The 25,761-nt window shown below is 41.8% G+C and overlaps 1 protein-coding gene across 3 annotated transcripts in view; it reads left to right on the forward strand.

The window, feature by feature from the left end:
* samd4a (sterile alpha motif domain containing 4A) overlaps positions 1-25,761 on the forward strand; it is a 75,770-nt gene that overhangs the window by 43,124 nt on the left and 6,885 nt on the right. For all 3 annotated transcript variants that reach the window (XM_086294457.1, XM_086294458.1, XM_086294459.1), the window contains 8 exons: positions 1,122-1,231; positions 1,986-2,072; positions 3,226-3,472; positions 3,571-3,656; positions 4,167-4,285; positions 4,872-5,073; positions 7,294-7,420; positions 16,132-16,215. In XM_086294457.1, coding sequence (XP_086150583.1) covers positions 1,122-1,231; positions 1,986-2,072; positions 3,226-3,472; positions 3,571-3,656; positions 4,167-4,285; positions 4,872-5,073; positions 7,294-7,420; positions 16,132-16,215 — 1,062 coding nt within the window. The remainder of the gene's footprint in view (positions 1-1,121; positions 1,232-1,985; positions 2,073-3,225; positions 3,473-3,570; positions 3,657-4,166; positions 4,286-4,871; positions 5,074-7,293; positions 7,421-16,131; positions 16,216-25,761) is intronic.

The following is a 25,761-nucleotide window of genomic DNA, read 5'->3' on the forward strand; positions in this document are numbered from 1 at the left end:
AGAGACAAATTAAGATGTCGGAACTAACCACTGATTTTGAAGTCCACACTTGCTTTCACAAAAATGAAACATGAAAACAATTTATCAGTGAGGTTAAATGGGTAATGACAGGCTCCCCTATTTAGATCAAAAGTACTCTCCTAGGTTGACTGATTTGGTGGGAATGAGTATTGAGACAGACTAGGTTCAATACTATAGTCAGCCGAGCTTTCAGACATTTACTACTACCGGTAATTGGATGTGATTCAGGTGGAGGAGCAGGTTGTCCACTAATCAGTCCCACTATATTACAATATTAAAGTGTCTTTGGCAAAGAAACTTTCTTTATTTACATCACTTATTTTCTTTTGGTTCCTCCATCACTGATATGGACCACTTCTATGAGGAAACTTATGACTATCTGCTGTTTGTGCTTTACAAGCATTCAGTAAAAGGGCGTGGCAAGTTGTTAATCCAGTCGTGCAGTTTGTGAGAGGAAGCAGAGGTCAGAACTAATGACCTTATTGACCTTACTCTGAGGCGATCAGTGTCTGCACAGCATGAAACCCTTTCTGGTCGTCTGGGTCTTTTTTTTTTTTTCTTTTTTTTTTGAAATGCAGTCATTCAGATAAATAGGAATGCAGTTCTGACAGTTTTCATTGATAGTTCTAAGAGAACAAACTGTCATTTGTAAAATCTGTTTTAGAGGGTTTTGTTTTTCAGTTGTCTGTTGTTGTTGCTGTCATAGTCTAACAATGAAATACTGCATTACAGACTTGGTTTTGGACTCTTTTATCACATTATTCATGATTCAGCTAAATCGAAAAGTGCCAGTGATCAAATGCTCTCAAAGACCATGAAACTTTGTGTAATCACAAGCCACATCACACCAGGCAGAGTAGGTGGAGATTGAGGGTGGGTTTTCGGTGTGCCTTTTTGGTCTCTGAACTTCTGCAAATCAGTCCTCAAAACAGGCAAAAAGTATTGCATATTTTAGAAAAGAAAAAAAGCTAAGCCAGCAGCCCTTATTATTCTACGTTAGTACAAAGATGTGTCAGCAATAAGCTTAACATCCTCTGTAGTTTGACCCATTTGTTTGGTCGTCTGCAGCAGTGATTATGTGATATGTCTTTGTCCCTCAGATGTTCCTGCTTGGCTGAAGAGTCTCCGTCTCCATAAGTACGCCGCTCTCTTCTCCACAATGACCTACGATGAGATGATGGCACTGACTGAAGAGCAACTAGAAGCACAGGTAAACACATGTGCACCCACGTACTTGTAGACAAAGTGAGCTGATGTAGTAATAATTTCTACAATTAGTATAGCTTTTATTCTGGACAAATTTTATACAGATACCAACTTTATATTTGCACAGTAATTCAGAAATTGCTATTTGTATGCAAGGCAATAAGTCTGTGTTTAAAAACAAACAAACAAACAAACAAAAAAACAAATAGTAGATGAGCATGTACCTCTGGGACATAGGGCCCAGAATTGCAAAAAGAGAAACATCAGATCTACTCAAGTTGAAACCTGATAATGTTGTATTAAATGGTACAAGACATTTAGTTCTTGATGCTTGTGTGTAAGGACATGGATAGGCTATTCTGAAACAGCGGATGTAGCTAAAATTAACACAACTCCGTCCACTGGGAAGTTGCGTACTTCCTCCAGGTGCTGCTAATTCGTTTTTAGGCTGAACCTAATGAAGTGCACATTTTCACTGAGATGTTGTGAACAAAATGTCCAAGAGGAGTCATCATCAACAAAAATTTCCAATCTCCAAATGAAAGGCTAATGTAGTCTAAACCAACAGAGCGTTTTAAGTAATGAGAATCTGTCCTAAAAAGACAGGCCTAACTCATGTTTATTTAAAAAATAAGCACAAAACCTCTTTCCATTTGGAAAAACCTTATCACACTGTGTTTGTAAGAGAGCTATCATTGCATTAGGCCTGTATTGTCAATGAGAAGAGATGTTTGATGCCAAACTGTTTCCTCCAACAGAAAGTCACTAAAGGAGCACGGCACAAGATTGTTATCAGCATTCAGAAGCTCAAAGAGAGGCAGAACCTACTCCGGAGCCTGGAAAAGGTCAGAAGGACTACATGTTGCATCCAGTCCACCTCAAAGCTTGTTTGTGGTGTTGGTGTTATGTATCTGAGATGACAGCTAAGGGAACACCTAATCCAGGAAAGAGACTTTTGGGCTCCTAATTTAAACCCGTCTGCCTCCCCCACCCCTGCACTCTTTCATTCAGCCTTCAGAGCAAGACAATGACGCTCAAGGGCACGCCACAACTTCTTGAGGCAGCTAAATTCAGGCTTAACCTTTCCATTAATGATTTCATCAATGACGAATCATTTTAAAAGCATGTTACTGTACATTTGAAGAGCTTGGGAAACAAGACACCTGCTGCTCGGTATTTTGAGTTCACACAGACTTGTCTACTGCTTTGAAGTGTGTAGTGTGGGAGGTAGGCTGATATGACGTGTGTGGACATAAGTGAAGGAAATTAAGCTGTATTTTTCCCTTTTTTGTACAATTTTGAACAATTTGTTGTGTGATGATATGGTGGAGTAAAGCATAGAATAGAATAAAGTCACACTCCCTCTATCTGTGTTGTAATCTGAGCTTCTGTGTTTTGAAGCCAGAAACGCCTTGCGTGCGTGTTGTTGCATGTGAGTCCTTCTGTTTGAAACGGTTGGCTAATTATCATAAAAAGAAGAGAGTGAAAGTGAAAGTAAAACTGAAATGGCAGGGTGCAATCTGGAGCATTTGGTCAGTGCTCCTGAAGAAGAAGTGCACTTATTAGTCAATTGATTTATCCAAATCTAGCTCATTGGGGTAGGATTTTAAGCAGCACCTCCCTGTTTGCTCCATCTCCACCAGCTTGTCTTCTCTCAGCTGGCTTCAGCTGACAGATGTGATCTCTTCAGCATGCTTGGGTCTGACCAGCGTGTCAGAAGCTTTCTGATAATAGCTTAAATGAAACGTGGAGGGAGGTGTGTCTCTTTGTTTTTGCTTGAGATGCTCATCTGCTTGTGCAACATCTTGTGATTCTGAATTTCACACATTACACCTTAAATATTCATTATCTAGGTTAGAATTGGCACACTTTTACATAAATGTTTTTACATAGATGTGGTCCCCGCAATGATACAATTCTTCTGTCACTTCATTAGATTTTAGGATCTCATCTGTAAAGTAAAAACCATCTTTACCTGATGTCATTTGCTGCCACCAGGATGTGTTAGAGGGCGGTAACCTTCGTGCCCCACTCCAGGAGCTCCACCAAATGATCATGACTCCTATTAAGGCTTTCAGTGGTGGCGAAGAGGCCTCTTTGCATCGCCCTCTGCTGACCCCGGAAGGCAAAAGCGCCGCACCTGGCTCCCACCTGAGTGGGGGAAGTGGAGGAGAGGCTGAGTCTGGCACCAGTGTGATCGCTGAGGGGGATATACCTGGTCAGTTCACTCGTGTTATGGGCAAAGGTGAGCTCCTCACAACAACATGCAATTGAGATTGATTTCTGGGGCCAAGGGATGAGTTGGATTTAATGTCTGTGTTTTCATATCTGTGCTGTCCACAGTTTGCACACAGCTGCTGGTGTCAAGGTCAGACGAGGACAACATCAGCTGCTACCTACAACTCATTGACAAGTGCCTTATCCATGAGGTAGCCACCCCCTCCTTTTGATGTTTATATCTGATAGTAGTATCAGTTCAATGCAATTCATTTTTCCCCCAAATACCAAATAAAATGTCAGTCAATGAAATATATCAGCAAATAGATTTTATAGTTGTTCACAGATAGTTACAATAATGGAAGTTAATTTTGTGTATTACCAATATTAATGTTGTTTAAAGGGATTAGAAGCACAGGATATTATATATTTGATATTAATACATTTGAAATTTAGGACAGTTTAACTAGTAATAATATGTCTAATTAAATGAAATGCAGTTGTCCAATTAGTCCCTGATCTGTTATTTACTTACCATAAATAACAGATCATTTCTAGCCACTCTTTTTCTTTGTCTGTTAAATGTCTTGTGTTTTTGCCTAGCATCATTGAGCTTTGGTGTAAATGTGCTGTGTGACATGAGCCACACTGAGCCATGTTCTTCAGCAGTAATGCTTCACTTCACCCCAGATTTTATAATCCCCATTCTCCCTTGTTCTCAGTCCTTCACTGAGACGCAGAAGAAGAGACTGTTGTCATGGAAACAACAGGTCCAGAGGCTGTTCCGGTCCATTCCGAGGAAAAACCTGCTTGACATTGCAGGGTACCGACCGCAGAGGAGGTATGCACACAGATGAGCAATAGTCTTAATTTTCCAGTGGTATTTCCTGTAATAAAGACAGTTGAAAAAGTTTGACGAACTTTGTTAAAACATTTTTTTAAAAAGACAGACTTCTATGTGAAAATTATTAAATAAGTGGGAAGCAAAAGTTAAATGTGTTAAAATTTAGTGGCTAATTTTTACACAAACTACTTTATTTACGTCTAACAGTTAAAGAATTAATGTAGACAACAAAGAAGCCAGTTCAAGTTAAGTTTGAGGAAAAACTGTTCTGTATTCATGTGCAGTGTTGTAGCTTTGGGATGATTATACTCTACTGGACTGAATTACTTTCAAACTAGCATATGCATTAAATGTCAATTTAAAACTACTTTAGTCAAGTGAAATTTGCATATAATGTTTTTTTCTATCTATCCAGCAGCACAGCTTCCTGAAAATGGAAGAAAATTAAAGTTGGCATAATTATTTTACAAAAAGATTCTTCTGTGCTTCATATTATTTAAATGCACAGCTGCTGTTCTTTTTAACATCCAAACACCTTAGACAATGCTCGCCTCTGTACAACTTTTGTTTTGTCCTGTCGCAGCCGCTTTGGCCAGTCCAACTCTCTCCCTACCACTGGCTGTGTTGGGGGCAGTGTGTCAGCCAGGAGGAGCCTTCACCAGTTCCAGATGCCCTCCCGGAGTTTGCCGGGTGCCAGGCTGGGCCTGTTGGGCAGCGGGGGGCTGCTGGGACCCACACCTCGTAGCTCCAGCAGCACACCCACCGGTCCCAAGCAAGGAAGACATGTGAGTTCAAATAAGCAGATTGTTTGAACCAGTTAGCAGATATGAGTCGTCAAATAGGAAGAGCAGGACGCTTGAATGTCCAGTGGACAACAAGGACACATACAGGAAGACCAGCATATAATAACCAACTTGTATTACCAGTATTGTATAATCTGCAAGGTTATCAGCTAATTTGTGGGTATTGATCATCTTCAGTTAATCTGTCCTTATATTGTGGATTAGCTATTACAGTTTAAAATATTTGAAAGCTTTTTTCTTTATAAATGTAGAAAATGCAGATTTAATGTTTTTGTTTCAAAAACTAAACAAAATATTAATCAGTTGTCTTATCCCTAAACTCTTCAAAGAAATTTTTTTTTATTACTTCCACACACTGGGCATGTTGAGGATGTTTTGTTGAACTGAGAGGTACTTAAATAGCACTATTCTACTTATTCTGAGCAATCACAGCGCTTTCTACTACACTTCTTATTCACCCAATATAACACCTACAATGCTTTTATGTATTCCTAAGCCCTTTTTGTCTAACATTCACACAAACTCCCACTCCAATAGATGGGCGACAATCTTGCCCAAGCATACTTTGACATGGACTGAACAACAGGGGATTGAGTCGCTAACCTCAGCATGCACTACCACCTGACCCACACCCCCTCGCAGTGTTCCCTCTTTTCAGCAGACTTGGTTTATATAGATTCAGTCATATTTATGTTTACAATATACTACAGCATGTACTGATTCCTTAAGTCTGACTTCAATAAGTACTAAATGGGAGTTAAATTGTGTGTTTAAAGGGACTGTGGTGAATGGCAGTGGTGTATGTGACTGTACAAAGGAACATTTTGTAGTGCATAATAATACATTCCAGGATGTTTACAGTACCTCGGGCAGCAGAATTCCTTCTTCAGCATGTATTCTGCCTGAAATAGTCTTTTTATTCCATGACAAAGAAATGCAGGGTGAGGAAGAGTAACAGTGGTGGTGGTGTCTGGCAAATGAAGTGAGGTGGATGGAACTCATAGGCAGGTCACCCCACATACCAGAGGCTCTGCGTCAGTGCAGAACATTGAAACAGGAGGAGCTGTGGAGCTGTTTCAGGCCCATCCTGGCACGCTTGTGTCTGGGCTGACCTAGTTCACTGGAAAACTTTCTGTCCCTCCTTCTCTTTCCCTCCTTCTCTCTCGCTCTCTCATCCTTTACAATGGGAGGAAATACCTCAGTTCCTCCTCGTCACGCTGGACCTTCTTGTGTGTGAATGTGCAGTGAGAGGAGAAGGAGGGCGGGTGGGGAAATGTGTGAGTCATATTTTGGGAGAGGTAGCCGTGCCGTTGAAGGAGGAGGGACAACAAGCGAGAGAGGGAGTGTTTAAGTGTGTGTCTATATATATGTAAGAGAGAGGGGGCCAGTCAGAGGCAGTGAGAACAGTGCACAGGCATTTCCTGTTTTTCCCTGGCCTGCGGCGCTGGAGGGGTGGGGGTGGGTGGGGTGGATTGGTGAGGGGAGGGGCATGTGGCAGTGCTGTTGGGGTATAATGGGCAGGTTACAGTGAGGAATTCACGTGGTGAGCGTCTGAGACTGTCATTAGGTGTGGGCTAGACATTCAGACAGGAGTGTGGGGAATGAAAGTATTTAAGAAGTTGTGGTCTTACATGAGTTTTTTCAAGCTTGCACATTTCATGCATTCATGTTTTTGGTCAGTGAAGGTTTTAGCCAAAGCGCTGATGTGGGGAACGGTAGGGAAGTTGGAGCAGAATCTTTGGTCTTGTAATTTGTGCATTGAATCATAATGAAGAAATGGGATTTTACCTATTACATTTCTCTATTTAATCTTAACTACGTAATCCACAGGCCAGTGTGAGTTCTGAAGTCCATGCTTATGGTCTGGTACTGTTAAGTTCAAATAAAGCAGGAACTTCTCAAAATTAACTTTCCTTGTATCACAAAAAGAAAAAAAAGAACAACAAACATTTGTCGTGCATCCCAGATCCACATTCATTCGTAATAATGTGAAGTTATAAATAATTTTTCCCCCCCTTTTTTTTTTTTCTGGCAATGTCCTGATAGTGATCAAGCAGAGTTTTGGTGAACATTTCAGTTTACTACATTTTGAGAGCAGAAACAAAAACTTTTGTACAAATTTTAAACCCATTTCCACCAAGACTGAGACTTTGGATATCATTGCACATTCTCTGCTATGTAATCTTGAAATGTCCTCCTCAGGGTCCATGGTTTGCTAATCCTGGAGGAAGTAACAGCATGCCCAGTCGTACCCACAGTTCCGTGCAGAGGACACGTTCCCTACCAGTTCACACCACACCACAAACCGTGGTCACGTTCCAACAAGCTGGTAAGTAATGCCGGGACACACTTACATTTACTTTAACTAATTACAACACTAACATTTGCTTTAACACCTTGGAACTGGCAGGAATGCCGGCTCATTAATTCATCTGCATTGATGGCGCTGACATCAGCGTGGTATCTGCTGACAGTGGGGCAGCTAGAAGAAGTCACACTTCAGGGATGGGCTGAATAAAGTAGAATCCCCCAACTAAATTATATGTGTGTTAGAACAAGACAAAGCTACATAACCATCTTCAGGCTTTGAACATGCCAGCTAAGTGGTGAATGTTGGCCTTTATGCAGTCGTAGATCTAAACAGCTGTACATGCAGCCTGTTAGATTTGTTTTTCTAGCCATTTCCTACTTTTTATTTATTTATTTTCCCCACAGTGTTGCTGCTGCTCAGGACTTTCTGGAACTTTGCCATCTATGCCTATGCTGTTTGTTTTTTGTTTTTTTGTTTTTTTAAATGATGCTATTACCGTCTTCATTTAAACATCATACTGTTGCCAAGCAAATCAACACTCAGTTATTTATGCCACAAACCAGCAGATTATATGTATGAGCAGGAGAGCAGAACAAGAGCTAACATCTCAGCAGAAGTTCGGGCAGGTTCCTCTGTATAGGCATTTGTCTGACTCCAGACCTCATAGGCTGTTGAAGAGGGGACACGCATCTCTTGTTTTTCCCTCATGGGGTATCAGAGGTTACTAGAATATAAAACTGAGTGAGAAACTAAGTAATTTTTTCCTTGAGCATCGAATATTATGGGTTTCACAAAAACACTGCTGCATGAAAGACCCTGGATCTCATCATTACCACTCACTGTTTTCAGATGCTTCCTGGCAAACAGAACCAAATTTAAGAGGGGCAAGGAAGGAGGGGCGGCACTTGCTGCATTTATTAACAGCAAATGGTGCCACCCTGGTCACATTACCATGAAGGATCATTTCTGCAGCCCACTTATTGAAGTGTTAGTAGCAGAGTTGCATTATATTACATACCCAAGCAGTTTGTATGCTATTTTGCTGGTTGATTACATTTCTCCTTTCACATGCTTGTCAAACATGGCTTATATCATCAAGTCTGTTACTGTAAGACTACCCTCTGCACCTGTGTACTTTCCTCATGACTTCTGGGGACTGAAATGAAGTGACTTTGTTCCAATTTCACTCAGTTTGTGGACTTCGCTACCAAGGGACACGGGTCCCTGCTCTGTGCTGACATTAAGGCTTGCAGCTCTCAAGGCAAAACCTGGTCCGCCATCAGCCCAGGCACAGACCAATGCTTTCACTTGGCACAGCTGAGACTGTGAAGAAGTGGTCTGAAGGCCCATATGTTTCTTTGGCAAAATTGTTTTTAATGCACGACCATAGCTGGACTGGCCATCGGGCGTACCGGGAATTTGCCCGCTGGGTCGATGGTGATTTTTTTTTTTTTTTGGTTTTATGGGCCGATGATTTATTTATTTTCTTTCATGTAATGGTATAAATAATGAGAGGTGGTGGATTGGCCAGATGCTGGCCGATGTGTAAAAATAACTCAGTTGTTTGGTGGTGGCTATGGCGGAGCTTCCACAGAGGCCAGCAGGTGGATGAGGGAAAGGGGAGGCAGGAGAAGAGACCCGAAGCAGCCGCCAGTCCGAGTGTCAGGTGAACTAAACTTCAGGTAAGAAGTTATGACCTGCAGTCTATCTGGGTCAGATATAAACCAAGTTTAGTTGTAGTTTATTTTCGTTGTGCTGACTTTTTACAGTCAGTTACAGTAATTCGTACTGCGTACTAGCTAGCATGATGGAGTTTCTACAGCTGGGTGGGTGCTATGATGTTACTGATAGTGAACTTTATTTTATTCATAAGGTTAGATAGTAGAGTTGCCAACTGTCCCGTTAAAAAACTGAATCGTCCCGTATTCAGGGAAAATATTACGCGTTTCGTATTGAGCTGAAAAGAAACTGTTTGTCCCGGACTTCAGCTAGAATGAAAAAAGACACAAAGCTGGAGTTATTCTGTGTCTTTACACTGCAGCTGCCTCTTCTCCTCTCATTCTCTCCCCTCCCTCTCCTGTTGCTACTTCAATCATGAAACTGATCAATGATCAGCTGATTGGCTTTTCTCTCTTGTTTGTTTATCGTCCACTTTGCGCCAGAAAGAGGAAACCAGCAGATGTCGCGTTAAACAACAGCAGCACGTTTAAGCTTGATCAGCTGTTGTTAGAATTTATTTAATATTAATTTCTAGTATCAGCTGATGTTTGCTGGAGCCACAGCTGTAAAAGCTGCTGGTCATGATACCGGTTTGGATATCTAGTGAGAGGGAAACATGAAGACGAAACCAGGAGATGTCCTTACTGAATCATCAGAGCTGAACAGGTGATGGAGAAACAGGTTTACCTTTTAGGTGACATGAATGAGTTGAAGGGAAGTTATGAACTGTTTCTGAGAGACAAATAACACCAGGATCCTTTTCTAAGCAGCTGACAGCTGACAGCTGGTAACTGTGCAGGGGCGGCTCTAGCAAAGTTTTGCCAGGGGGCCAGGTAGGGCATTAACATGAGAATAACTTTCTTATTCTCATTTAAAATGTCTTGCTTTTAATAAATAATTATCTGAATCTTACAACCAAAGTTTTTATCTGATGTAAAATGTTGGTATATGTATGATTTCATACATATACCAACAAGACAGTGTGCATCACTGTCACAACAGCGTTTGTTTTCATTCAAAGGCTTTATGGCTTTTCCTATAATACATGGTGGGCCGGTCTCTAGTCAAAATGCCCGGGCCAATTTTTTTGTCCCAGTCCAGCCCTGGGTACAACACGCAATGAGTTAATCTGAGAGGGTGCATTAAAAAATAAATGGCCGGGCCAGCGGTGCACATTGCAAATTAGCTCGCATAGACACATTAGTTGTGCCGCTTCTTAATGACGGTATCTTAGCTAACAACCCCAACTATCAGATTCAACTTGTAATTGGCTAAAAATCACTTAGCCTACCGGTGAGAGCGACATTGCTAGCTGGCAGTTATTTCAAGCAATGTTGACACTTCAAATGCTTCAGGAGCTCTCCGCTCAGCGCAGCATCAGCACCGCGGAAATACACTGATACATCCGTAGACTCAAGACAGAATTCACAATGTGTTTTTGGGACTTTCAGGTGTATGGACCAATGTTTTCTTTTCTGATCAAACCAGAAAGCTTTAATGAGCAGCTGGATTTGTCTCGCATTAACTGGCTGAGTTAATGCGACATTGAAATGCAGCTGATAGAAATGAAAACCTCGACTCTGTGTGGGTCAAAGTTTGCAGAACTAAGAACGCAGCTGGAATCCACAGCTGTGAGTGTTCATGGAGCTTGCATTTTCACCTGCTGGACATCACTACCTGACAAGTTTAACTGTCTTCAGAAAATTGCATCAAAAATCATCAAAAAGGTTGCCGACCCCTAGTGTATGCCATCTTCTTGTGGACACCTCTGTCGTTGTACAAACTATCCGCTGTTTTCTGAACTATCCCTGGGTTACCAAACACATCAAGAAACTCCTGAGTGAGACAAATAGGGTATTTTGTTCAACTCCAAATTCATCCAATAAAATGATGCTCCTAACACCTCAAACCCTCAGTGCCCCTCAGCTGTGTGTCATACCCCAGCACTGCTTTAACCTAAGTTAACAATCTGAGCTGGGACCTGAAGGCCCGCCTGTAATGTCCATGTGTGCACCAGTCACTGTAACCACGGGAGCCAAGCAAAGTGACCTGTAGTAGCCTCTGCTGATTGCTACTTGTCACTAACAGTGGACAGTAAAAGGAACGGCCATGGCTAAGCTTTAAAAGCACTATCCAAGTACAGAGTATTTACCATTTCTATGGACAAGCTGTGACAGAAATATCCCTATTTTAGAATGAAGAGGAAAAACTGATTTTAAAAAGACCAAAGGAGAGGAGCGAAATTAGGTGGAGGGAGAAGTTGAGGCTATGTGAGAGAGGAAGAGATGGAGGCTGGGAGGGAGGAAAGAGTCAAAGGAGTCTCACAATGAGGCTCTTTGTGCAGTGAGTCCGGGGCTCCCTGGCCTGCTTTCCATCCCTCTCTCACTCATTTACTTTCTTTCTTAGATTTCTTTCTTTTCCTCTCTCTCTGTTTTCCCCTCCTCCCCCCTTCTCTCCATCTTTGACAACTCTGCAGAGTCATGCACACATAAGTTGCTCTCAAGGGTGATTAAAGCTGTGTCTGGCCAGGGTAACTGATGTGAAAGGCTATACGTCCCTCACCCCTCCAACCACACACTGTCTGATGTGCCTTTCTCTTTACCGACATTTGAATAAGGTTCCTCATTAAATGACAAAAAAGTGGTGGAGGATAAGGAAACAAGTGTATGTTAGATGATTGGATGTTTTTATTTTTTCTTGTTTCCAGCGTGTGTTTGTGTAGCTGTAAGTTTGTACACAGGGGGGTTGGTGGGGTGTGGGGGAAGAAGGGGTGATGGTAGGGATTTGGACCCTATAAATAGCCCAGTGCAAACTACTGGGCCTAACTCTGTCTCTCTTTCCACAAGAGATTTTCACTGCCCAGTCTGTGTTGGAGACTCAGCTAGCCTCTTAAGCCCCAAGGGGTTTCTGAGCTTCCTGCTCGAAAATGCAATGCCCAAATTTAATTGATTATTTCTCTGCAATTACAAACTCTGTGCTTATAATCTTGGTATCAAAATAAAGCTAACACTTGTGAAATTTCATCAGAGGTGTAAATATTGAAGCAGATATTACTGTGTCAAAGTTACTGAGACTGGAACACAGAAAAAGTAAGTAGATTTTATCCTCGCCTAATTTATTTATTTATTTATTTATTTTTAGCATATAACTCTTTTAAAAATATGCCTCAGTTCACAATTCATTCCAGAAATTCAGTAACCAACATATAAACATCATCTATGCAAAGATTTATGTTTCTACAGTGAAACAGTGGAAAAATTACAGCACTGTCAATACATGAATATCCACACGTTGTACAAAAAATGTCCAATTTTGGCACACAATTGGACATCATGCCAGTTGAATTTTTTTTTTTTTTCTTTTTTTTTTAGGTATTTAAGAGCAGAAATGAATTAATTTTATTAACAGGCCTAAAAATGCTTTTTTAAAAAAAATATATTTGTGAAGAATTAACCACACATTTACATGGCAATGGCCCTTTTCTGCTGTGCGCATGGTGCGTTTAATAGACCCTGTCACTACCCGATCTGTACCGGAAACCCGATCGGTACCCCGCATGCGCAAATCTTACGTCACTTCCTCTCTTTGCCAACATTGCGACATTCAATATATTTGAATGATACGGTTAGCGCCCAGTCAGTGTTGCCAACTTAGCGACTTTGTCGCTATATTTAGCGAGTTTTCAGACCCCTTAGCGACAAAGATGTGAAAGCGCGTATCGCTTTTACTCTCAACAAGCAGTGGGTGCTGTAACGGAGTCAGTTCTTCTTTTACTCTTTTACTCTTATGCTGTTTTGTGGATCACAAGGTTTAAAACTACTTATAAACACACAAAGTAACTCTACCAGAGTGCCTATTTCGGGTCACTTTTGCCAGTCCAAGCCCGGGTAAAGGAGCAGGGTTGGAATTGTGACATTAAAACAAACATTAATTGCTAAAAGAAATTTAATTTGTAGTTCTAAATAAACTCTAAATGCATTTAAGATGTTTTTTACTCACTTTGTCTCTTCCACAATGTTATTTCTCTCTCCAACAACAATAGGTTACAATTAGATTAGCATGACCAATTATGCAAATTAGGCGATGACGTCATTTAGCGACTTTTAGGACAACCAATAGCGATTTTTCCTTACTGAGGAGTTGGCAACACTGCGCCCAGTTAGCTCCTAGCATTTTTTAACAGCTCTGCCTCCTTTTCGACTACCGGGACAATGGATAATCCGTATCCGCAACAAATTTTTGCTTTTCTCCTCAACAGAGAGCATTCCCCGATTGAACAACGGCGCCGTAAAATAAGAAGAATGGTGCCTAATGACAGGGTTAATAATACAGACTTTATAATATGTCACGTGAAGATTCAGCAGCCAGATGAAGTGTTTACTGGCAATTGACAGTGATAGCGGACATTATCATCACTTTTCCAACAATCCTCTCCACACAGACCAGCATAAACACACTCGATTATCACTAAATCAAATTTAACACACGTATGTAATGACGCTAATTCAGTTTACAATAGGGTTCATTCGCTCAGTCAGCAGGTGGCGGTATCCTCGTACACTGGGGAGTACACTGCCATTAAATGAACAGAAGAAGAAGAAAACCCCTGCACATGCGTGGTACGCATCAGGTAGACCCGATTTGTACGGTCCGACTTTGCACATGCGCAGTAAGGATCGGGAGTCCCGATCTGTCACTATCTTTTTATTTTTTTGTTTTTGTCTACATTATATTAAATGTTTTGTTATCGGAAACATTTTAAGATATACTTGTTATTCTTAACATCTTAACAGGTACTCTGACCTGTAACTATCGTAAAATGCTTCGACCGGAGGTAGACACCTTTCGCGCATGCGGGGTACCGATCGGGTTTCCGGTACGGATCGGGTAGTGACAGACCCTGTGCACGAGAAAATGCTAACTTCCTGGTTTGAGACCGGATGTAGGGTTGTACATTCCCGGTAGCTTTACTTTGCAGTCAATCGCTACTGCGAAGATATGCTCCAAAATCATGTCCAAAACTCAAAAACGGAAAGATCGCGTTAAATTACAAAGAGCAGAAGGTGGGAACACTCACCACTGTTGTCATAAAAAAAATGTAATGATCAATTTTGACGTTTAAACAGTTTAGATCGATCAGTTGTTTACATCACTCAAGGAAAGCAGAGCTGCATTACAAAATCAGAAGACACATCGTCCACATTCAGAAGCACATCTCTGTATAGTGACTGGTCTTATGATTTAAACAGGCAAATGTTCAACATTCAAACTACAGGTGAAGAATAGTCAAACTAGATGTCTCCTCGTTATGTCGATATCAGCTAGTCAGGTACACACCCACACAGCATGTTAACAAACTGTGGAAAAAAAGCCACACAAAAAATTAATGATTGCTGGTAAGGGTTTCTATACATTAGCATTTACGAAGGGTATGTTGTGACTTACCTTCAAAATTACAGTGGTCCCTCGCGGTTCACCTTTCACCTCACTGTTTTGCAGATTTTGTAGTGCATCACATTGTGTCCTGCGTCCTGATCGGCTGCAGACGATCTCCTCCGTCACGTCTCTCCTGTACAGTACAGAATCGCTGCATCGATCGCTAGCAGTGTGACTTTGAAGTGCAGTACTGTATGTCGACCATGTCAACAAAACGTTTTGCACCGTCAAAAAATAAAATTGGCTACTTGATTTCACTTATCGCTGGTTATTTTTAGAACATAACACCCGCGATAAACAAGGGACCGCTGTTTACAGATACTGAGAAATATAACATTTGAATCTTTCCCTTTTGCTCTGAGGCGCAGGGGAAACATATCGACAAGTCGATGAACATCATTTACAGATATGTTGGGTAAATGCCCAAGACATCTATAGAAATGTAAATCGCCGCTTGATTCATTAATTTGCTTAACTTGTTTTGGACCATAAACAAGGCGCTAATAGGACACCGGAAACAAAGCTCCCCACAGGTGTTTCCACACCGGAAGTAGCATATGCTATTGGCTTCTGGCCCTTTAAACTCTGAGCGGCTGTAACTTTGGTTTCTTTTGGTCAATTTGCATGATTGACACCTCATTTTAATCGTTTGAGCCAAACGATTAAAATGTAACAATGTAACAATGCCACAGTAACAATGCCACGTTCACGTCACTTCAACCAATCAGACGTTGCAAGGCCAAAAACCACGTCGGCCCGAATTTACTGCATATGACGTCTGTCCAGTCACATGTCTGTAGGTGGGTCTAAAATGGAGGTTGTCAAAGGAAAACAGCTGTGATGCGGCTAGTTAGGCGTGGTAACTGCTGATAATCACGTGGCTACCGGCGAAAGTAACTGAGGAAATCGGGATGGTAAGCCAATTTCTGTCTTATAGAATTTGCGCCGCTGTGTGGGTTTTTTTGTGGTCTTCTTTGGCGGCTCATTCAGTGAATTTTGGTCAGAGTGTGGTGAAACTTGGTGTTTGGAGTCAGTAATAGCTCTGGAAGATAACTAGCCTTTCGTTAGCCGGTTATATGAAGTCTGAAGAATTTCTTGTTCGGTTTCGTTTGTTTAGGGGACGTCTGCACATTTACGTAACTGCTCGTTTAATCATGGTTTGTTTTCGGTGTGTTTGGTGGTTGTAGAAATGGTTTATATGACATTTTAGCTGAGATTCTGAGGTTTCTGTGGATACCACACATGTCTGGACTTATATTTCTCACCCCGTGTTATAACCGATTAAACCTGATCTCCTCCTTTTTGCCCCCGGTACCGGGGGCATGGGGCTTAAGTGGCTAGGGACTAAATGGTTTGAAGTGGTTGCTAGGTTCCTATTTAGGCTGCTAGACACAAAATTTGCTAATACACAGGCCCTTGGGTTAGCATGCTAAATCTGCAACATATCTGTTTTGGGTTTTTTTTGTTTTGTTTTTTTAATAAATTGCTTCCTTCAGGAAGTCAAGTTGTCATCTGTTTGTGCTCGATGTTTTCACTGTTGTTCTTGATTTCAATATGTTTTTGTATCTGCACAGATCTTCAGTTACCAGTGACAGAGCCAGACATCAATAATCGCCTTGAGTCTTTGTGTTTGAGTATGACCGAACACGCCTTGGGAGGTATGTTTTTCACCGATCCTCATATTTAACTGTAAAATACAATGCTGTGATATGAAAAGCTTAGTTTGGCTGAGGACAAGAAGAAGAGCCTTTTATAAAGAAGTGCTCTAATAAGCTGCATAATCAATAATATAACGTTGCCCAATGAAAGCTGTGAAATTTCCAGCGCAGCATTGTGAGCTTTAAGGGAAGGTTTAAAGTGGATTGTAGTTGGTGGATGCAGTGGCTGTCAAAGTTCCCTGTTTCTCCTGTGATCTAAAGAAGCGCTTAATGAATCCAATCACAAATTTTCACGAAAGACATTTTAAGCGGCTCAGTTAGCTGAAGTTGTTATTTTCTTACTATGTTCAGGTCATGTTCTGTTTTTGACACAGGAAGCAGTAATCAGTAACCTGTTTGTGTGCAATATTATCTATTCTGTTTCTGTCATGTGAGAATTGGAACAAATAGTAAGCAGCACACTTTTGCTCTTTCTCAGATTCTATCAAAGTCAGATAGCTGGTGTCTTACTATGGCTTGATCTCCTCAATTGATTTTAACATTGATGTAGGACCTGATTGACCCTTCCCAACACTGTTGGCTTTTAGAGCTTTAGATTTTGACTCCAGACTTGTTGGAACACAACAAGGATTTTTCAGATGCTTTTGATTTTGAAGTTTAAATCTGGCAAGATAGGTCCAAAAAATGCTAAGCTGGGAAACTGACAGCGACTCTGCAGTAAAGTCAAGTTCATTTAAGACGAGGGAGATAAATGGAATAACCACAGTATTTACAAAAAAAAACAAGTTTTAGCAGCAGCTTTCGCCAGTATATTATTAGATATGAGCTGCTGAGCAACTTGGAGCGATGTGACTTTTTGATCCAACTCATTGATTCCCGAACTGTGGGCCACAGCCTCCTAGTGGCCTGCTGAAGTAACACAGCTGTGCTAGAAAATGTTGTTTACCATAAATTCTTATTTTTTATAAAGGTTTCAACATTTAAAAAAAAAAAAAAAAATAGGACTACATAATTAATAAATAAACAACATTTAGTTTTAGTGAGTTGGCAGTCTGAAATTCAGGGATGGCTGATCGAATCAATCAATACTGTAGTTTAGCATGCCAGAGTGTTGCTGTAAACATTATTTTTAATTGATGCCTAATAATACATGTAAACGCATAATCTAACGATATGAACAGCTTTAAAAAAAAATGTTTATAATGATGTGGCGCTTTAAATGCTGATCTTAAAAAAAAAAAAAAAAAAAAGCCATGTCTTGTACATTAAATGAGCTTGTAAATGTGTCAGTACTGTACAGGACTGTAGTGGATGAGACCTTAATCAAGTCAGACTGTTGTTGACCTGGTTGTGGAAACTATACTCGTATGTACAGTGAGTTTTAGTCTCGTGGCCAAAACTCAGCTGAAGTGAAGACAGTGCTTCTCAGTCCTCAGCACAGAACGATGAACAAGTGTTGCTTTATGCTGCCGTATGTGTGTGTATGTTTATGTATAGCAGAACTGGGCATAGCAAAAAAAACGAGTGCATCGACCTTTAAAAGATAATAAATAAATAAATAAATAAATAAATAAAAATGCCCTGTATATCAGAATTGTTACTTTTTTTTTTTTTTTTTTTTTTTTTTTTTTCTGTTTTCTGAAACATAACTTGGTAACTTAACTCAAACCACAGGAAGTGACCTAAAATGTTTGATGGCATATAGAAAAATATGCTGACTTCTGGCACACAGATGGCCTTTTTTAGACAGCCTGGACTAAAATGAACTTTGATTAAACTGCCTCTCGACAAGTGTTCCTTCTCAATTTGTCATGATGTATATTCCCAAACTGCACAAAGTAAAATTGGACTAAAAAAAATGCAAAAGTGTACACACTTCCATCAAGCTGCTTAAGCCAGTGTTACTTTAACAAGCCCAGGCTTAAAGGCCTTTGGGTCAATTATAAAACAAAATTCAAGGATAGCTTAACCGTCATAGTTTTGTTTAATGCAGTATATTCTCCCCTTTGCGACACTATTAAACAGCAGCATGCGAGGACATTAGCCCTAACCCTTTCTCCTTTTCTTTTTTTCTTCTCGTGGAATTAGAAATCTCCACTGGTGTGCAGCTTGATAACGTTTTCTTCCTCAGCCAAACCAGCAGCAGCAGGTGTCAGACTGTTGTTTTCCTCTGAAAGGCTCTATCAGTATTTTGACAGATGTGTTGTTTTCTCACCATGACAGTGTGAGCCCTAGCCCCCTTGCTGTTCACCGAATTAGCAAAGCTTCATGCTTTCAGTTCAAATGAGATGACATCATTATTCATAGCCCAGAGTCACAAGCTCCACTACACAAGTAGCTGGATCAGAATTAGATTTGGTACACATAAGAAGTCAAATGGCTGTTTTTTGTTTTTTTAATTTAGTAGAGGGATTAACAGGATGGAGGGGCATAGCTATGTGTTTATAGCTAGCGTGGTTTGATTGTACTGATTTCTATGGTGTCACGTTCAGAAATGATAGAGAAATAAATTCTCTAGAATTCTGTAGACTTGTGTGAACTGGTCTAGAGAATGAAATATATAAATATATGAAATATATAAATATATGAAATATAAATAAATAAATAAGTAAATAAGCAAGTAAATAAGCAAGTAAATATATATATATATATATATATATATATATATATATATATAAAAAAAACACCCAGCACGCCCCTGCGGGCGGTTTATCCTTCAAGCTCGGGTCCTCTACCAGAGGCCTGGGAGCTTGAGGGTCCTGCGCAGTATCTTAGCTGTTCCCAGGACTGCGCTCTTCTGGACAGAGATCTCCGATGTTTTTCCCGGGATCTGCTGGAGCCACTCGCCTAGCTTGGGAGTCACCGCACCTAGTGCTCCGATTACCACGGGGACCACCGTTACCTTCACCCTCCACATCCTCTCGAGCTCTTCTCTGAGCCCTTGGTATTTCTCCAGCTTCTCGTGTTCCTTCTTCCTGATATTGCTGTCATTCAGAACCGCTACATCGATCACTACGGCCGTCTTCTTCTGTTTGTCTACCACCACTAAGTCCCACAGGATCTTAGCTCGGTCATTCTCCACCACCCTTGGGGGCATCTCCCATTTTGACCTCGGAACTTCCAGGTTATACTCGGCACAGATGTTCCTGTACACTATGCCGGCCACTTGGTTATGGCGTTCCATGTATGCCTTGCCTGCTAGCATCTTGCACCCTGCTGTTATGTGCTGGATTGTCTCTGGGGCATCTTTACACAGCCTGCACCTGGGGTCTTGCCTGGTGTGATAGACCCCAGCCTCTATGGATCTTGTGCTCAGAGCTTGTTCTTGTGCTGCCATGATTAGTGCCTCTGTGCTGTCTTTCAGTCCAGCTTTGTCCAGCCACTGGTAGGATTTCTGGATATCAGCCACCTCCTCTATCTGCCGGTGGTACATACCGTGCAGGGGCCTGTCCTTCCATGATGGTTCCTCGTCTCCCTCCTCTTTCTTGGGTTTCTGCTGCCTGAGGTATTCACTGAGCACTCGGTCAGTTGGGGCCATCTTCCCAATGTATTCTTGGATGTTCCTTGTCTCATCCTGGACTGTGGTGCTGACACTCACCAGTCCCCGGCCCCCTTCCTTCCGCTTAGCGTACAGCCTCAGGGTGCTGGACTTGGGGTGAAACCCTCCATGCATGGTAAGGAGCTTTCTTGTCTTTATGTCAGTGGCTTCTATCTCCTCCTTTGGCCAGCCTATTACCCCAGCAGGGTACCTGATCACGGGCAGGGCGTATGTGTTGATGGCCCGGATCTTGTTCTTACCATTCAGCTGACTCCTCAGGACTTGCCTGACCCTCTGCAGGTACTTGGTGGTTGCAGCCTTTCTAGCGGCCTCTTCATGGTTCCCATTTGCCTGCGGGATCCCCAGGTACTTGTAACTGTCCTCTATGTCTGCAATGTTGCCTTCTGGTAGTTCAATCCCCTCAGTTCTGACTACCTTCCCTCTCTTTGTTACCATCCGGCTACACTTCTCCAGTCCGAACGACATTCCAATGTCATTGCTGTATAGCCTTGTAGTGTGGATCAGTGAATCGATGTCTCGTTCACTCTTGGCATACAGCTTGATGTCATCCATGTACAGGAGGTGGCTGACAACTGCTCCGTTCCATAGTCGGTATCCGTAGCCAGTCTTGTTAATGATCTCACTGAGGGGGTTCAGGCCTATGCAGAACAGCAGTGGGGACAGAGCATCTCCTTGGTAGATCCCGCACTTGATGGTGACTTGTGCTATGGGCTTGGAGTTGGCCTCTAGTGTTGTACGCCACATCCCCATTGAGTTCCTGATGAAGGCTCTTAGGGTCCCATTGATCTTGTACAATTCTAGGCATTCCAGTATCCAGCTGTGGGGCATTGAGTCATAGGCCTTCTTGTAATCAATCCAGGCAGTGCAGTCAGTCTGGTCTTGCAGTCTCGGCTGATTGTTCTGTCTACCAGTAGCTGGTGTTTTGCGCCTCTGGTATTCTTGCCAATTCCTTTCTGTGTCCCGCTCATGTATTGACCCATGTGCCTGTTCATCTTAGCCGATATGATGCCTGACAGGAGCTTCCATGTAGTACTGAGGCAGGTTATTGGTCGGTAGTTGGAGGGGACCGGTCCCTTCTTGGGGTCCTTGGGGATCAGGACCGTCCGACCTTCGGTTAGCCATTCCGGGTGCCTCTCGTTAACTAGCAGCTGGTTCATTTGTGCTGCCAGACACTCGTGGAGTGCAGTCAGCTTCTTCAGCCAGTAGGCGTGAACCATGTCGGGCCCTGGTGCTGTCCAACTCTTCATACTGGAGACCCTTTCTTGGATATCTGCCACTGTGATGGTTACTGGACCCTGTTCAGGGAGGTCGCTGTGGTCTGCCCTCAGATCCTCTAGCCACTGAGCATTGCCGTTATGGGTTGCATCCTTCTCCCATATGCTCTTCCAGTATTGCTCCGTCTCCAGCCTTGGTGGTGCTGTTCTCTTATTGTTCCCTTGCCACTGAGAGTACACCTTTGCTGGTTCTGTGGAGAACAGCTGGTTTATTCTCCTGCCTTCTATCTCTCTGGTGTACCTCCTCAAGCGGCTGGCCAAGGCTGTGAGTCTTTGCTTGGCAGTTTCCAAGGCCTCAGGTATGGACAGCTTGCTGTATTTCTTAGGCACCTTATTTGTCTTACCTTTCTGCAACTCCGTTAGTTGGCTAACCTCCCTCCGTGCTACTTTGATCTTGCCCTCTAGCCTCCTTCTCCATGGAGGGTACTGCCCCTTGTCGCTGTTCAACTTGTAGCCAAGCATCTCACTGATCACTGCTGCCGTATTGTAGATCAGCTTGTTAGTGTCGGTAATCGTGGTTGTAGGTATTGCCCGTAGTGCTGCATTAACATCATCTAGCAGACCTTCTGAGGGTACTTCACGTAATCTTGGTAACCGGCTACGGGGGATCCAGGTTTCAAGCTTGGCCATGATCCTATTTTTCAGGTCAGTTCCTCTCACACTCAACGATCCTTCTCCTATCGCACTTGGGGCTATGTACCCAATCTCGGGTGGGGGTGATGATATCGCCCCCCTGACCTGGGGTCCTGACTCCTCCTTGCCGTAGCATTTGTGTTGTACCTCGTCAATCTCTAGCTGTGAGAGCAGTCCCTTCTTTCGAATGTTGGAACACTGAGCTACTAGTTGTTTCGCCGTCATTGTGGATGTTGGGTATCGAAGAATCCATAGGTCCCTCATCCTATTCATGTAGCCCCTTCCACCGGGGTTACTTGTGTAGTAGCATTCCAACAACGCCCTGTTTTCGTCTCTTGCCCACCGATGCCTTCTTGTTCCAGTAGCCCACTTTTCGTCAGGGTGCCCTGGTTCCTCAACACCTGACGCGGACCTTGTTGATCCGGGCGACGTCCGAGCCGGCATGCCTTCATATTTATCTGTCTCGCTCATGTCTGCGGTAGGCTTGCTTAGCATAGGGGTTCTAGCCTTAGGACCCTTACTGGATACAGACGCCCCAGGCAGGAATCGAACTTGCGATCCTCTGTTCCAAAGGCGTGTAGTCTAACCACTACGCTATCCAGGGTTCGTATGGGTGCTTGAAATCCTTGAAAATACTTGAATTTTAATGTCGTCTTTTCAAGGTTTGAAAAGTGCTTGAATTTCAGATGTGGTGCTTAAAAGTGCTTGAAAATGTAACTGTATTTCATTCACAATAAATAACTATCTGATTGAAAAGTTTTCTTATCAGATAGAGAAATAAAATGAGTCGCAAAATGTAAAAGCAAAATTCCCCCCACCCCTGGGCTGCCTTGCGCCTCTGTCTGTTTCAACGTGTGACCCCAACCCTCCCTCGGACAGGATGAGTGCGCTAACATACCTGTAGGTTGCTGTTTTAATGAGTGTTGATGAAAAACAACAATGGCAGTTTGCGCTCTCCAGTCGCATGATAGGTGAGTAAATAATTTTCCAGTATACGTACGTTACACGTGTTATTTTTTTAAAATTATGATTATTATTATTAGCTATCAAACTCGCTGGAGAGATGATTGAAATGCACTGAGTGTGATGCAGTATGGCAGCGCTATTATGGAATATGCTGTGAACTTAACACATATCACTGCTAAGTAATGTTAGCTAATTTACTCAAGTGAAAGCTTTAAACACTAGCCTGATACATAACTAGCTAACTTAAGGCTTTCTAATTAACCCTCTGGGGTCGAGGGACCCAGAGTCTCCATTTCAACTTAGGTTGAACGTGCGGACTTCAAACTATATACCAGTTTTAAAATTGTGCTGATAGGCCACGTAAAACCGATGGGGGGTTTTTTTTCGGGTTTTTTTTCTGAATAACACAGTGGCGTTTACTTCGGGAAGAAACTGTAAAAATGGCGTTTTCTAAGGAGAGCGCTAGCAAACGCTTTGCTTGTGAGTGAAAAAAGACAAAGAAAAAACACTCCTTCCCTATTTGCGGAAAAATGTACCATGTCAACCAATCAAAAATGATATGGCAACATGTGGCATTTGGTTGTTTGGGAAGAGGGGGAAGTTTTAGGAGAGAGAGAGAGTTTTGATACGTGAGAGATTTGTGACGTTTACCGTGTTTGGAGTCTCAAGTTAGTGTGTTGTCTTGTGTAGCTGTTGTTTTGTTTTGTGTGTCAGTTCTACTAGTGATCGTCACAGTTGCTGCAAAAAAGCCACCAAAGGCAGGTTGCAGTGTAAACGCTGAGTGACACACCTGCTGTCAGACCTGCAGGTTTATCCCTGTGCTGTTCTCATCTGTGTTATAGTGGACACAAACTATTTTTTGGAGTGGCATAAATAATTTGTGTGCCTTCTTATTTGAGGCAGAGCACCTGATTGTTCTGTAAATAGTTTTAAATGGTTATATAAAAAACGTCTGAGCCTTGGCTGCATTTTTAGGTGAATAGTACCATATAACTTTGTTGTTTGCAAAACTTGTGCATATTTTTTAAAAATGTACAATTTCTATTTGTATTTTAAGTTATGAAAATGATTCCTTAAACATGCTTGTGGTTTCTACAGTCAAAAATATCACTTTCTACTCGTATTTTAAATTTTGTCTGAATTTAGATAAATTGTGCTGATACAGTTTGTCAAAATGAGTAAATAACAGATTGGCAAGATAAACAGTTTTTAAAGGTGAAATATAGAGGCCAAATCAAAAGTAGTCAACAACGGCCAATTACACCCTGGACCCCAGAGGGTTAAAGGCTAAAAGCAAAGTTGTCACCAAGTACTGTTTATATTTCTATGTATTTCTGCAGCTTTTTTAAGTATTAACTTGGTGCGTTTGGGTGAAATAATGGTAATATGAGGGACCGTGCCATATGGTCACAAAGAATAGCCACTTGTTTCTGTGCTACCAAAGTTCCCCGGCTTTCATTCAAAATGTGTTTATGGTCAGCACCTGCACATTAAACTACTTAAACAGTCAGTGCTGTTCTCCATGCCTGTCTGACATGTTATTAGCACAAACACTTTAAAGGTGATCATTTAGGACTTCAGCATTAATACAGACAGCAATGTAGTTAGCAATAAAACAGTTTTATTGGGAATTCACTTAAAAAACAAACATCTGTCTCCTATTTTAAGAAGCATCAATATCTGATGAGAAGACTTTTTTTCAACAGGAGAAGAATATCTCTAACAAGTTGATTTGTTCACATTTTCACATCTTAATTTTTAAGTGAAATGTGCGTTTTGAGTTTATACACTATGTATATAAGGCAACGGTTTCCTTTTGCAGTATTTTTGTGCGGTGTGTTTTTCTATGTCTTAACAGAAGGGGAGCAAAGGTGTCTTTTCACATGGTCTTACTGAGGTGATGCGAATTGAAGCATGCATTGCGTGTGGGGGGTGTGCTGGAAAAGCTTGAAAAGGGACCTTGAAAGTGCTTAAAAAGTGCTTGAATTTGACCCTGAAAAAGGCGTATGAACCCTGCCTTTCACACTCACTTTAAATTTTATGCAGGAAGACAACTGAGACAAGTACAATGAAATTACATCAGCCCGTCACAAGATACTTCTGTCCAATCACAAAGAAGAAAGTTGCCCTAATGGTTCCTTATTAATGTAAGGTCATGTTTTCTCAAATATTGTGTTTCCTCTTTTATTATTTAGTTTTGTGTTTTGTACTTCAGGGTTAGAAACAAATTGGAACGTAACAGCTCCTAAACCCCATCAGGCTCTCTGTTGTTCAAATCAGCTTCATCTCCAGTTACTTTATATTGCAAAGACCCTACACTGGGGCTGGGCCATATCATACCGTTCATGGTAATACCGGTATAATATTGGGCAACACTAAGAAAATGAAATAACGCGATAGAATATGGGTAAAACACGCATGCGCAGTGCCTTTGTTTTCATACGCACATGGCGGAAAAAGCATTTCGCCGACGGAGAATGAGAAGGGCGAAAGCGGAATGTTGAATGAAACGGATGAATCAGAATTGGTTTGTAAAAATGCTGCAACTTCAGTGGTGTGGCACTGGTTTAGCATTCGTCTGTCAGATATACAACAAAGCACTATTTTTGGTAGAGCATGCTAGCGGGCTGTCGTTATTACCGTGTTGTTTGGAAAATACGGCACACTTAAAATCAATCCTTTGATTTTTCTGAAAGTCGACAGTGCCCCTTATAATCCCGTGTGCCTTATGTATGAATTCTCGTTGTGCTTACTGACCTTGAAACGATTTTATGTGGTACAATGCGCTTGAAAATCTGTCAAATGTTTTAGTACGACTTTGCTAAGCTACGAAGCCGCACCGCTTGATGGATTGTGGGAGCACTAAGGCTATCGTAGGCAGGAGCCTCGCGGAGTGATACGTACTGTGCTTCAACATAATATTACTGTATTGTGTGTGTAACCTCTTTTGAGTTTTGTGGATATTATACATAGTTATGCTGAGGATGTCGGCCAGTTTCCACTGGAAATGCCTTTTGGTTAAACTGTCAGCAAGGAATTTGCACTGTTACATTTTATATAACTTTAATGCACATAAACAGCTGCTTGTTTAAGTGAAAATACGTAGATTTTTCT

The sequence above is a fragment of the Aulonocara sp. 'chitande type north' Nkhata Bay genome, linkage group LG1 (genome assembly GCF_057382095.1).
Source record: "Aulonocara sp. 'chitande type north' Nkhata Bay isolate Kocher_YH1m ecotype deep benthic linkage group LG1, A_spYH_male_GT1.1, whole genome shotgun sequence".
NCBI lineage: Eukaryota > Metazoa > Chordata > Actinopteri > Cichliformes > Cichlidae > Aulonocara > Aulonocara sp. 'chitande type north' Nkhata Bay.